A 14316-nucleotide genomic window follows, 5' to 3' on the forward strand; every position below is an offset into this window, starting at 1 on the left:
GGATTTCATTACTTCTGCAAAGTCCACCATTGTACTATCTGTTAGTGTTTTCAGTCATTATAAGTGGTTAAAACTGCACCATGCTTACAAAAACCAGTGTAGACTGTTGAGGCCTCACGTCAATAGGTGTCCACTGAGGTAAGGGTTGCATAACCATACATAAACATAATCATGAACAAACAGCACTGTGGGTTTTTTCATCATTTGCCCGTATATTTGCCTCACCCAGACTGTTCCTGCTTTTAGTAAGGTCCATGTGGGTCTTCTTCCCAAGGCAGAACACATCCTATCTCTGGTTTTGGGCTGTGATTGTGATCGCTGTTCCTAATAATTAGGAAAACTAATCATTAAGGGTGTGGTTGTAAATGAAACTTTTCACTAATTCCAATGTTGATTTCTGTCTTAAGCCAGAAGATGGTTCTGGAGGGTCCAGCCCCAGTGGGGTCTCTAAGAGCGATGCCAATCGAACAAGTAGCGGAGGAGGCGGAGGAGGACTAATGGAAGAAATGAATAAATTACTGGCAAAAAGGTTTGTACTTAGACTTCAAGTAAGTACTAGCATGAGCTCTGCAGCAAATTGTGGAACAAGGTGCTGTCATTTTTGGTCAGCAATGGGTCACTTTTTGGTGCTTCTTTGCAATTTGACAGGTCCTGCATAGATGTTAGTCACCAGCACTGCCTAGCCTTTAATATGAAAGTGTAGGTGTTGCAGCAATGATACCTGGCAGAGTTTAGCTGCTGTAGCAAATCCTGCAGTGTGGTAGCCTTCAAAGATGGTGATAAATACATCCTCTGGGCTTTTGCCATTTTACCAGATCTATTTCAAAGTTACTGTTTTCAGAAAAAGTAAACTATAAAAGGAACTTAGACAAATCATTCTTTATGCAGCACATTCAGGATGTTGGGTCCAAAAATATAAACAAAAGTGCGATAAAAGGACAACATCTTTGCAGGTAAATTATTATCGGTTCTCAGTGTGTTTCAGACAGGCTAGCCAAGTTATTCTCCACTAAAGCAAGTTGTGATGTATCAAGCTACTAGCTGTTAAAAGGCACTCAATTATTCCAACTATTTTTGCTTTCTCTTTTCCCCCGATTCCATCAGTAATGTTCTGTCAGACTGTAACTCCCAAGTTCCTAGTGTTAAATGTTTTGGTTTTAGCTCTAAAAATTTTTTAACTTATGAATAGTGAAAGAAGAGGATGAGTAAAATAATGAAGAGTAGATGCAATTGTATAGTGAGCAGAGATGGAGTTTTTAAGTAATGTTGTCTAGGATAAAAACGGTTCCCAGTTCAGAGGGTCTGATTCCAACTTTTCTCCATGTCCTGGTGGTTTCAGAAGGAATTCTGAACGTGGACTGTGGATGCAATCCTTTGGAAAGCGTTAAATAAATACACAACACTATAAAAAGTTATCAGCAGTGTAAAATACCAAATAGATAATTTTATTTCTTTTCAGAATTAGAATAGTTTAATAGCTTTAAATAGTTATTTACTGGTTCACCTTCTGATCTATTTTGTGGTGCTACATATCAAGACTGACCTTGCTGAACTGGAAGATGTCTGTAAGCAAAGTAAGGTTCGGTGACTAGATGCTGGGGTAACTAGCTCTGTTCAAGCAAGCAAGATAAATGGACATCTCATATGCTTGGATATAGAATCCTACAAATTTCTGTGGTTCTAGTCTAAAACGTACTTGAGTATGGCTTTTAGCAGTGGGATCTGGTGTCTTCAGATATTCAGGGTCAAATACCCTCGCTATCTTAACAAAAGCACCTGTACTGCCGTGAGCACGGTGCTGCCTCTACTCTGCAAATAACTGAGCTGCAAATCCTTTCCCAGGGAGTTGACATCAACAGAATTGTCTCCTAAATTTTGCTTCACAAAGCCATGGAAATCATTGGAAATACACAAGTGTCAGTCAAGGGTGCAATCTGGGCACATGCTGTTAAACTGATACTGAGAGGACTTCTTTTGGCTGCAAAACCCTTTTTATGTGTGATGACATAGAGAAAGGAAAGAACCTGGCACTGTGTTTCAGGTTGCTCTTACCGACCTGGCAGCCAGGATGTAAAAAAGATGTTTTTTAAACTGAGCATGTTCAATACAGAAATCACTGAGTGATGAGCATGGGATCTCAGGGGCTCTTTTCTGAGCAGAAAACCACATGCTCAGAAACAGGGAATGTGTCTAATGCTGGGTAAGTAACAGAGGAAAACGCTTCTGAGAGCTCAGGTGGTATAAAATATGGCTTTCTAGATTTAGTGGCCCCGTGAGAGCAGCCCTTTGCTTCAGGATTGCAGTGCAAGCAGAATAATGAACTATCTCACAAACTGCTATCCTTTCTAGCCTGGTTAAGTTTCTTGCAGGAAATAAATCTAACACTGGTCTCTCACCCTGGCAGATATTTCCGTTGCTCAGGTTTGTAATCGTTATAACCTTTTTTCCTCAGAAGAATCAAGTAAATATTAGGGAAAGACTATAAAAATTATTACTGATCTAATAAAATTATTAATGCAGTTGAGTATCTGGAAATAATTCCCACAGAGCACTGTGTCCTACAAACACATGCATGTGTTTCACTCCTCTGATTTTTTGTCAAGTTTACATCAAATCCTCCAATTTGTGTATCCAGTGAGGCTTTTCTTTTGCCAGTGATATGAAAAAAATTCCTTTGACAAACTTGCGGCAGTGTTTTGAAACTCAGAAGCCTTTCTAAGTGCCACTTGGGAATATTTTTTTTTTTCCTGTGAGATGAATTTTGTCCACTTCAGAAGCAAGACTAAATGAAAAACCTGTCATATTGGTGTTTTAAAAAACATCTGCTAAGGGTGGTATTCACAGGTGGATAAGGATAAGGATCATCACAACCAAAATGCATGGGACACTAGAGCTGCAGTTCCCCTAATTGTCTGAAATAGGAAATTGGATGTCTAGAGAATCAGGACCTGGCACACTTGAGTACTGTTTAGACCCTAAATAGGGCTTGAAAATCAAGAATTTCATTTTCTTCAGCCAGCGTGGCTAACACCCAAGAAGTTTTACCATGCGTTCTTCAAAGATAAACAATCAACATCTTTGTTTACTCTCATGTCCAATTGCTCCAGTGGATGGATTGCAGCTCTTTGCCACTTGTTTCTCAGAGAGTTTTGCCTCTCCTTGCGAAGCAGGACAGAGTGAGGGTCTCAGGTCCTCACTCAGCTTCTGTAGGCACCACCAATGCTGCCAGTCCTGGGACTACAGGGCTCAGGAGCTCTGCTGCCTTTGAATTGGATTTGAGACAGCAATAATCTCCTGTCTCTCCCCAAAGGCACTTGAAAACCCAGGCTGGTGCACTCATTTCCTGACTCCTGGTCTCCAGCCAGAGCTTTCTCACCCTGGAGGGAGCAGGGGTCTTGGCTGAGCAGAAATGGTGCCCGATCTTTCCCGGTGAGGATGGACATGGGTTGAAGGGCTTTTCTGACTGTCCTCCCATCACATGGGAGCACTGCTACAGCCCTTTCTCTAGGTGGGAACAGGGATAGGGGGGTGTAGGACAGGTGGCAAAATGATACTGGAGCTGGCTGAGAACAGTGTGTCATCACTGCAATACCCACCTGAGCCACCTGCCGAGGGGTTGGGTTGGTCCTCAGAAACCCCTGTGGGGGTTTGGGTTGTTCCTCCTGTGTAGGACACAAGAGCCAGCACTTCCTGAGCCCTAGAGAGAAGCCATCCCTTTCTCACCCAGTTTCATATCCAACTGCACTTCCTTCCTCCGCTTCGACACATTTTTTCATGCTCTGTAGCCTGCATTCCTCTGTTAAACACCGCCTCATAATATTGCCCCTCTCCCTGAGTCGTGTCACCGAGGTCTGGATTCCTCACCTCCACCCCAGCCCTATGCAACCGAGCACATTCAGCCTTTGTCGCGTTCCCTGGGATGAACTAAGTAAATAATAACTCCCACCAGAGCCTGAATCAGCCTTCCCACGTGGAGGATGTGTTTCTAGAGGGTTGACTGTGTGTCCTATCTCATGTTCCTTTGCAAAGGAGGAAAGCAGCGTCGCAGTCAGACAAGCCAGCTGACAAAAAGGAAGAGGAAAGCCAAAACGTAAGTGAAAGACTCCTCACTGTTGTGCTCTTGCAAATATGTTGATGTGCTGCCGTGTAAGCCAAAGTCCTGTGCTCATTCACTGTGTGTGGCAGGCAATGACAAGCAGTGCTGATCCAGGAATAGATCTGCACATTCAATCAAAAACTAAATGTAACTGCTTCCACCTTTCCTGGGAACAGCACCCTATAAACAAGAATTGCCACCTTATTCATAGGTGAGGTATTGTCCAAACCAGGTTAATAGGCAGTTTCTCATGGTCTGATCTGAGTGTTGTAGGGTACGGTAGATTCTTGCCCCTTAAGAAGATGTGTTGAACCTTCTGGCAAGTCAACTTGAGATCAAGTTCATGTTTCTTATTTTAAATTTGCAGCTTCAGCTAAGCTGAAGTGGATCATCAGCCACATGGTGTAACTTTGGATTGCCAACCTCCATGCAAAGCAAGAATCAGCTCACTTCAGACCTCAGAGTGCACATAAAACGTGTCTCTGGGGGGTGAAGCAGAAACTGTATTAACCATTAGACCATTCAAAAGTTAAAATATGTGTTCATGATACTTACACTAAAATGAGATAGAATTTGGACAACTTCGGGAACTTTGATTCATTTCTGTTTTAACTGTTCTGTCTGTGTGTTGTCCACAAAAGCGATTAAACAAGAGTTTTGATTTGACTCAGTCTTTACACTGAACTTGATGCAGCAATTTTGAGTTCAACATGCAGATTAAAACACTTTTCTACCTGCTGAACTGCTAAAGCATGGGAGATCTTTCCAGTTTCAAGAGAGGCCAGGATTTACGCTGTGTCCCTTCCCATGTGGTGCTTTTCTGGGCTGCTGCTCGTACAGCATTCCTGTTGCTAGCCAGTACCGTCATGAAGGCTCTCTGCCATGGCTGCAACTTCATAAAGCATCGTGTGTGCCTCATATCACCTATACAGAGATATTCCCTCCAAAGACAAAGCAACAGCTGCTCAGTAGGAAATCCATTCAGAAAATGTAGGTCTCGCCCCAGTCTGAAAGGTTTGTAGCAAGAGCAGGAATAAGCACTTTGCACTGTTTAAGGAGAAAAGCAGCTATTTTTTGCATGTTCCTCAAGGGATGCTTCAAGCATGGAATTTGCCTATTGAACCCGCTATGCAACCATTGCTCTTAATCTTGCTCCAAAGCTGGTTTTGAACCATACCCTCAGGGATGAAAGGCACCATTTAGCTTCTAACTATTCAGCCTCTGCTGTCTTTCTGCCCCTTCTTCTCTCTCCTTGAAGCTCTGCATTAGTTTATATCCCAAATCAAACTTTTCGGTAGCACCAAACTGTTTAGAAAGGTGTTTTAGAGAACATCTGTTTACTGTGTATCTTGAGTACACTTTGTGGTGGGGGTATCTTCTATCAAACTGGGTGCAACTCCATTTTACAATGCACAGGTAATGCTTTGCCTGAGTGTGTTTTGAGGGCTGCTAAATAATATTGACATGTCAAATATATGGGTGAATGTTTTATGATCTGTCACACATAAATCCCAGAAAAAGAGTCCAAATATGTGATGTAGTGTTTAATCTTCTACTTAGGAGGAGTACTGATTGATTTAGTTACATTCTGTTAGTACCTGGACTACTCTCACTGATACCAGTGAGCTGTCCTGGGCTAAAAGGCTGGGATCTGACCTACTGTTCCTTCAGATGGCTCAGTTTCCATATCACAGAGAGTTTCTAAATTTGGGAAACGGATGATTTGTATTTAGACAACAGAAGCCAGCACTTTAGAGTGGTAATTCAGCCTGGTTTGGTATACAGCGATGAGAGTGATTCAGTGGAATCATGAAAAGGTGTCCATATTAGCAAAAAATAAAAAGAATGTATTTTGCCGTGCTAAAGGGAGAGAAAGGTTAAAGTTTAAATGGACTTGAGCCCATACATTGGCAGCTGTGCCTGTTGGACATGCTTGGAGGAAACTTGCTTTTGTACCACCTGTGCTGCAGCTGGTCTCCAGAGCAGAAGATGACTCTGTGCTTCATCTCCAGAATTCAGTAATGTCCTGTTTTTCTCTTTGTAGGATGATGCTAGCACCTCTCCTTCACCCAGTACACGAGGTCCCGCCCAGCAGCAGCAAAATTCATCAGGTATTAAATCGAACTACTAGTGTTGTAGTTGTCTTCTTAATCTAGTCTTCTCCGCCACCTCTAGGCTCTCGATTCATTGTCCTACTTCTGAGTGCAGCAGAGTAACTAACAGAAAAATTCCCAAACACCTATTGTTTTAAAAACTGTACTCAGCAAGAAATTGTGATTTTATATGCTTCACAGCCAAGAGAATGACAATACAGCCAGTTTAGTTAATGCGGTCCAGTCATGTAGCTGAGGATCTGTGTCTTCAACATTGTGCACCTAAATCTTCTAAGAGAAAAAAGCTGTATTATTTTACTTTTGGTAGTGTAGCGGTCCTGTTTTATACAGTTGGTGTTTGGATCTCAAACTGTTATCCTTCCTTAACCTAGTAGCTTGTTGCAGTAAGCCTGATCCTGAGAGTTACTAGGTGAAATTAAGGAGCCCCCAAAATACATTTTTCCTATGATGAGTTGAAATAATGATATCTGAGGAGATAAGCTGCAAGCCAGTCAAGATTCATCCTTGCGTCAGCCTTGGCTTTTATACATGCTAAAAGAAATCTCTCCCAAGGGAATGAGTATTTAACCATTCCAGCTTCCTTTTGGAAAAAAGCCATGATTTGCATGCTTTGCAAGGGAAGGGGAAGAAGCCAGGAGAAAGGTGCACATAAATGAGGAACGAGATCTAGAGATTTCCTGGGAGTGCCCATAATTCTTTTAAAGAGCTTTTTAGGACCTCACAGAGGAGCAAACCCTTGTGTATAAAGTTGTGTGTTATTAAAGTCTCTGAAACAGTCCACTTTATTTTAGACTATTTGCATAGGAGGAGATTGGGATGATAGTAAGCCTTTTCAGTAACAAGGGTTATGTAGTGCAGCTTTTGGGAATGTTCTGTGAGTTAGAAATGTAGACAACATTAAATAAATTCTCTGTGGAGATTTGCATAGTGGGGGGTCTCACTGCCTTTTTTTAGATACACCCACATTTTCTGCCAACTATGCAGACAAAAAACCTAAGACTTTTTAACTTAAAATATAAGTAAGTATTGTGCTGAATAAAATAAGCCTTGCAATAATTAGCCTGTATTTCTTAATAGAAGTGATTTATGCTTTTCCTCCTACTGTTCCAGTTCCATGTCTTTTTAGTATTAACTATCCGGTCCCTAATTAAAGGGCTCACTAAGCAGATTTTTGCCAATGCCTTCTCTATAATGTAGGCAACTGCATTCATTCAGCAATCCCGCTTTCTGGGATCTTTCTAAAAGTCGCTCATCCTCACTGAATGAAAGCAGCTGTATCAGACAATCAACTTCAGGATTTTTTTATCATTAGAGAAAAAATAATAAACAGTAACTTTTCATTTTTGTTTTCCAGACTCTGGGAAGAAGCCATGGGAAAGGAGCAATTCTGTTGAAAAGCCTGTATCTTCATTACTTTCTAGGTGAGCTGCACGGGGTGTCCCTGCGGCTGGCTAGCAGTCGGGATGGTCATGCTGTCCCCGTGGCACGTGCACAACTCACGTCTCGTTTCATTCCATTGCTGTAGAAATCCATCAGTGGTGAAGAGCTGTGAAGCTAAGAGCCCCACACAATCCCACCTGTCTTCTAGGTACTGGCTAACAGCCTGGCTTCTTAACCGTCTTGGCTTGTCCTTTGGCTAATCCCATCATTCAGCACTAATGTTCGTCCTCTGTCACGTCTTTTACTCATTCTCTTACAATCTGCTTTGTCTGTCGCTGCACAAAGTGTGAAGGTAGAGTGTGTCGTGTCAAAGGCTTGTTCCATGGAAACAGCCCCCTGCTCAGGTGGGCACAGGCATCCCAGATGTTAATCACACTTAAGCAAGCGCTTAAAGCATCTGTGCTCGTGAATCAGAGGCACGGGCTTGGCAGCACGCTGTGCCACGTGGAAGGCAGGATTTGGAGCATCTTTTTACACCAGGTTCAGGATGACCCTGCCAATAGGAGAAGTTTTCATTGTCCAACCTCTGCAGAAATTCAAAAGCAAAGGCAGAAATGATCTGAAGAGCCTGCAACTGGGAGAAGGGAAGTTATTCCTCCATCCATGCAACTGCAGTGGGTGTATGAGAAAGGAGAGCAAAGCTTGGTGCAATAAGTTAATAACATCAAGCTGTATAAAGGCCCAGCCACAGACAGGGCATTCAGAAATATGTGGTATAAAAGCTGGCAGGTGTCAAAAGCCCAGAAGCCTAAAGTATGACTCCAGAAGCCAAGCTGCAGTATCACCACCCATGTTCTTACCACAGAGATTGAGATAAAGTTTGATGTTGGACAGCTAAAGAGAGACTTCCTTCCAGTGCTGGTCCAGGACCACCCAGTGTTACTGCAGTACTGGACAGTGAGATGGATGGATAAGCTGAATAAGGAGGCAGAACACAGGCTTACATATGTTTAGCATTAACTGCAAAGAGATGTCCCTTATTTTACACTGTTACGTATACGACAGTACTGATAGTCTGCAGAGAGAAAGTTGCCAATGGCAACTATCTGCATGTACTTGCTGTTGTGTTAAAGATGCTGGAACATGCCCTGCCCAAACATTCAGAGGGATGCACCAGTGTTACTAGAGCAAAATATAGTTTCTCCAACTCTTCTAAAACCAATGGGACACCTTGGTTCTAGGAAATATGTGAGAGTTTCCAATAGATACAGAAAGACCATTCCTTCTCCTTGCAAATGGGAATGAAACGTGGGCTATTTAAAGCAGCCATCAAGTTTTCACCAGCTATCTTCTATAGTGCCATTCCATCCTGGGAGGAGGAGGAGTTCAGTGGGAAAAAAATCCTTTCCTAGTTTAACACCTGGAGTAGTGTTCAGTCATTGCTTGCTCAAATGACTTCTGTGGGGGAAGCGGGGCAGGTTTCAAAAGCTCTCAGCGGTGACCTGTTTCCGTTGCTGTTCAGTTTGCTGGCATTTGTATGTGTCTTAACTCCCAGCTTAGCTGTGAGATGGTAGGAACATGTTAAGATTTTCCTGAGAAAGGGTTGCAAGACCAAGCGTACCCTCAAGAGCGGCAGAATCTCCGCCAGCCGCCAGTTTGGGCCCGAAGATGATGGCAAAGTTATTTGAAGCTTTTTCTATGAATTATATAGCATGGTTAATTTTTGAAGTGTTTTAGAGTTACTGATTAAAAGATAAAGTCAAGCAGCTTCTACTTCCTTAATTTATTTTATCAGCCATCATCAGAGTTCAGCCCACTGACTAATACCATTCTGGAAGACCGATAACCCTCAAGCGTACTAGCCATTAAGGCCAGATTGGTTTTGTTTCTGGGTCAAGAAAAAGTGCCTGTGCTACACAATGCTATTAACAAGCTCCACTTGACTCAGTCAGGCCTTCCAAGGAAAGTATTACTGGGTTATTATTTTCCCTGTAATATTTTTCTAACCTGTATTCTACTATTACTTTAGCACCCGATTAAAGTCTAGGTGGTCAAGACAGGGTTGCTGTACGGAAAACGGACTGTGAGAGAAAAACAGGCATCTAGCTTGCAAATTGCAAATGCTGTAATAAAATACATTGTTAAACAGGCTTTATCCCCTGAAGACATCTCAGCATTTTCTAGTCTGAAATCATTGAGACTCCCAACACCAAAAAAAAAAAAAAAAAGAGTAAATTAAGTTTCAGTGCGGTCTTTGCACTCCCTCCAATATGTCTGCAATAGGAGAAAGCAGCATCTTTGAGGGCCAGGCTGTGCAAACGGGAGCAGCGCTGCTCTCCGGCTGCCAAACGCTCCTGAGCGGCACAAGAGGGAGCCTCCAGTCCAGCGCTCGAACAGGGGTGCTCCTGCTCTGGGGTGGATTTCATCCACACCATCAGGTGGGTGTAGCTGAGCGTGCATTGCCAGGAACTGACTGGCTTTTTCTTCCATTTCTCAAGGATGAAGCCAGTGAGCAGCAGCAATGACGTGGCTATGGATGCCTTAGATTTTGATCGAATGAAACAGGTGAGTGAAAAGGTCTTTTGCACTTAAGAGATTTGACGAGCTACCCATTTTCTCCCATGCATGCGCTGTACAAGCAAAACAGCTGTTCAGTCTTCTGATTTCCTCTATAACTAGGTGCTTAGAGAAGGGCTAGCTGGTGAGCAGCAAGAGAGCACAATCTCACTGCTATTTGATCAAGATGTCTGTACAGAAATGTGCAAATAAATATGCCAGCATCTTCTGCATCCTTGGCCTGGGAGTGCAGACGTAGCTGTTAGTAGTGCTAGGCTCTGATCGTCAGCGGAGGCGGGGGACAAGCACAACCGTGTTAAACTTGCATTTTCTTCCACCGGTTAGAAGGAAATTCTGAGCAGCTGACTTGTGTTTTGTCTCATCAGGAAATATTGGAGGAAGTTGTAAGAGAGTTACACAAAGTGAAAGAGGAGATAATTGATGGTAAGAAAGAGAAAAATTATTATTTTTCTCATCTTTATGACTAATTTCCCGTAGATAAGATGATAGGAACTGCAGAGAGTTCCCTGGTGTTTTCAGACTTCTCTGAGCAGCTCTGCTTTATATACACATTTGAAGAACAAGCATCTACCTTATCTGAGCTCTGATCGTGACATTGTGTTTACATCCTTTATTTTTATGCTGTTGATGAGCATTTTCACCCCCAACCTGTGAGAAATTCACTGGCCGGTGTTTCTCACAGGTGGGAGGGTGAGAAAGGGCCTGCCGTAGCCCATGGCTTGTCAATTTATCACAATCAGGGAGCGTGAAATTGCTTGTAACTAGCCGGCCACACAGGTCCGGGATGAGGAGGGGACAAAGGTACCAAACTGAAAATCCTTCCCGAGCATCTTCTGTAGGCTTCCTATGCTTGAAGAGCTATTTCAGATCTTCATTCAATTACAGCTTTCTAAATCGCCGCGTATTTTTGTAAGTCATTGAAAAGTACAACAACTGTACTAAATATATCAGTACTTTTTTACAAATTGCTCTGCAATATATGACTAAATGTATGTTTCAGGGCCATTATTGAAATGCACAGCAAAATACCTATTTGAAGCCCACATTAGGGCATGCATGAAGATGCATGTCCACACCCTGCACTCCCCATCTTAGATTCACACAGAAGGGGAAAAAGAGGAGACTGTAAAACAGCTAAAATCCATTCCCCGTCCCCTTGGCTTAGACCTGTGTGCTCACAAAACCTTGGGCAGTTTGCAGTTGAGGAGACCCTCGCCCGTACGCTACCGTCCCAGCAGCTTGGCCCTCAGAGCCTCCCTAGTTCATTCCAGTGCAAAATAAGACATTCACATAAACCACAGATGCAACTTCTTAAACCAGTACTGCAGTTTGCAAGCAAACAGCTGACTGCTTACCCTTACTCATCCTTTTACCCTCCACTCATCCTTTTACCAGCGTGTACTTTCTGCAACCTCTATACTTAGCATTTTCCATCACACCGGGTATAACATTATGCATTAACTTTTTGGTTTGGTTTTCTAGCCATACGGCAGGAGTTGAGTAGAATCAGTACAACATAATGATTGCAAAGCATTGGACGGTACTAAGAATGCTAGGAAGATCGGATCATTTCTAAGTGTACCAAGGTCATGCAAGATGGTGAGAGAGGACACCGGCACTGTCTTTGTTCTTATACCCTTTTTATTAGCAGACTCAGCACACTTTGAAGCTTGCTGCTGCCTTGGATTCGCTTCATTTTAAAAGTCTTAATCTAAAGAATATTAAATTTTAAATTTCTGGATTTTTTAGATTTCATCTGACACTGCACATTGGATTTGTCAGCCTTTTTTGTATTTTGTATTTGCTTATTTAAATGTATTACCTTTCTTTTTAGTAGTAGATAAGAACACACGTGAACCATTTGCTTTTGATAGATGACTTCAAAGTAATTTTACTAGTAGTCTGCAATGTAAATGAAGATCCTTTGCCAACAGAAATGTATTGTGGCATCACCAGAAGAAACAGAGACATGTTAGTTGTCAGCCAACAAGTTCTTTGTCTCAGAGTTATCACAATATAAAAAAATGGTACGTCAGTGCATCACAGTATCTGTGTTCATATTGGTAATAAACTGTTTATTGTCCACATGGCCCTGCCTTTCTTTGTTTCATTCGTCCCTTGAGCTCCCGCACTTTTATGTCACTTGGGTTGACGACGAGAGGAAGGTGACTGAGACTCACCGTGGGTGGCAGCTCGGCCCGGCCAGCGCCACAGAGCACGAGGAGAGAGCCTGAGGGTGTTACGGCTGGTGCAGTGGCAACAGCCCTGCCTTCTTTTACAGGGAGACCTGGCTCTCATCTGGCCAGCCCTCCTCGCAGCGCTGGCTGAGCACCACCTCCTGCAGTCAGGCTGCAGCAACCTCAGCAACTTTTTGCCAAAGTCAGTGAAGGACAGTGGCTTACAGCTCTTCTCAGGCCACCACTAAGTGTCCCACTGCATCTCCTGCCATCACTGAAAAAACCCAGGTCCCATCAACTGCACTCATAAGGGCTGCCAGTAAGGGAGGGATTTATGCAGAACAGGCTACTTGAAGGCATTAGGAGGATGCAAGCTGAAATCACTGGCACAACACTGCTGAACTAGAGGCTTAAGGAGAGTCATTTGTTCATATCTCACATTTCATTTGTTAATGTTGTGCAGGTCTTGAGCTTTATTTCACAGAAAGTGAAGTCAAAGATACGAGTACAGGACACCGAACACTTAACAGCGCACACCCAGTCATATCTTTCAGGTCATACAATTTTTTTTCTTTAGAGCTATTCTTTCCACCAGCTCAATCTTGGGAATTTCTGCTTGACGTAGTTTGGCACAAGCTTGACATGGCAGTAGTCTTTGATACCATCTTATTGATAACTGTGTGCAGAAGGCAAGAGATTGGAGTTCAGCTATTGAAATCTGTCAAATATTTTCCAAGCCCCCTGCTTTGCTTCAGGCCTTCCTGAAGATTTTGTTTTAAAAGCCAGGCCCCAGGAATGGTTTTGGGAGCAGAGCCTGGTGCAGCAGCCCAGGAGAGACTGTGGTTGTCCCCTTGCTTGCATCCCCCAGACCTCACTGAGCACAGCAGCAGGCAAGAGGGACTGCCTGCCAGCAACAGGAGACCCAGGAGAGGAGGCAGGGTGGGGCGTACTTTGCAGTTAGTTGTAAAATGTTATCTGCTTTGGCTTGGAGAGCGTGGGGTTGTCCTTCAGCACTCTTCAAAGCAACCCAATCTGCCTTTTAGGAAAGAGTCCTTTTTACAATGTGGTTATACTGTAGATTAAATACGGGAGAAATGGGAGAAATTTGAGTTTAGTGCAGCGGTGAGCTCCAGACTGAGCCTGATGTCTGTTAGCTGTTTAATGCCAGCAGAAGGCGAGAGGCAGGTTAAACAGTGGGGTAAGATTTCCACATGGGAACTAAAGCAGGCAGACATGGATGTGCACCACAATATGACAACCCCAGGACCAGGAGAAGGAGCCTTTCCAGTAGGAAGAACACAGACAAGCATCAGTAACAGCAAAGATTACAATGCTCAGTTACATAAATCTCATACAGTAGCTCATGCATTTCTTAATTATACATCCATTTAATGGCATACCTGACAATGGCAAGTACTTTTCAAAACTGCTGCCTCTCAGATGATCACAACCATTCTGTGAAACTCTCCCATAATCTTAATTAAGCTTCAGGAAGTTGGGGCCTGGCACGGTTTGTGTTTTCCCTTGGAATGTGGCATTATGCCTAAGGTCAGTAATAACTGCGTTGTAATTCGGGCCGAGTCTACAGCCTGGATACGGTGTGCCCCTCTATTAACATCAGCCACCTGCTGTAAATGAGTTTTTCTTACTTTCTTCTTCTAGCTTTGCAGGCCTCGTATAATTAAGACATAATAAGCTGAAGTTTGCACAGGGCCACTTAATAGCTGTGGGAGCAAGGTGCGCAGGGGTGGAAGGGGAAGCTTGGCTGATAGGGGCATGGGAGCAGTCCTGGCATCGTTAGCGCTTTGCTGGTTCCCAGCTCACGGCTCCAGCAACAGGGATGTGCAGGGCAGCTTATTTGCAGCAGTGGCACTGCCGGAGGATTTCCCCCTCCCAGACACTAATTCAGGTTGCCTGTTGGCTCTGTAGAAAGGGTATCGCTTCATGCTGGGCTTGATAAGCATTGAGGCTT

The 14316-nt window shown here is 43.3% G+C and overlaps 1 protein-coding gene across 1 annotated transcript in view; it reads left to right on the forward strand.

The window, feature by feature from the left end:
- Window positions 1–12256, forward strand: part of EVL (Enah/Vasp-like) — an 87321-nt gene extending 75065 nt beyond the window's left edge. Inside the window, 8 exon segments of the mRNA XM_050898372.1 lie at window positions 408–529; window positions 4030–4090; window positions 6141–6207; window positions 7565–7631; window positions 7736–7798; window positions 10089–10155; window positions 10533–10590; window positions 11650–12256. Of these exon segments, the coding sequence (XP_050754329.1) occupies window positions 408–529; window positions 4030–4090; window positions 6141–6207; window positions 7565–7631; window positions 7736–7798; window positions 10089–10155; window positions 10533–10590; window positions 11650–11687 (543 nt within the window). The 3' untranslated portion in view covers window positions 11688–12256.
- Window positions 12257–14316: the final 2060 nt, after the last annotated feature.

This window comes from Gymnogyps californianus, chromosome 5, assembly GCF_018139145.2.
Source record: "Gymnogyps californianus isolate 813 chromosome 5, ASM1813914v2, whole genome shotgun sequence".
In the NCBI taxonomy this organism is placed as follows: Eukaryota; Metazoa; Chordata; class Aves; order Accipitriformes; family Cathartidae; genus Gymnogyps; species Gymnogyps californianus.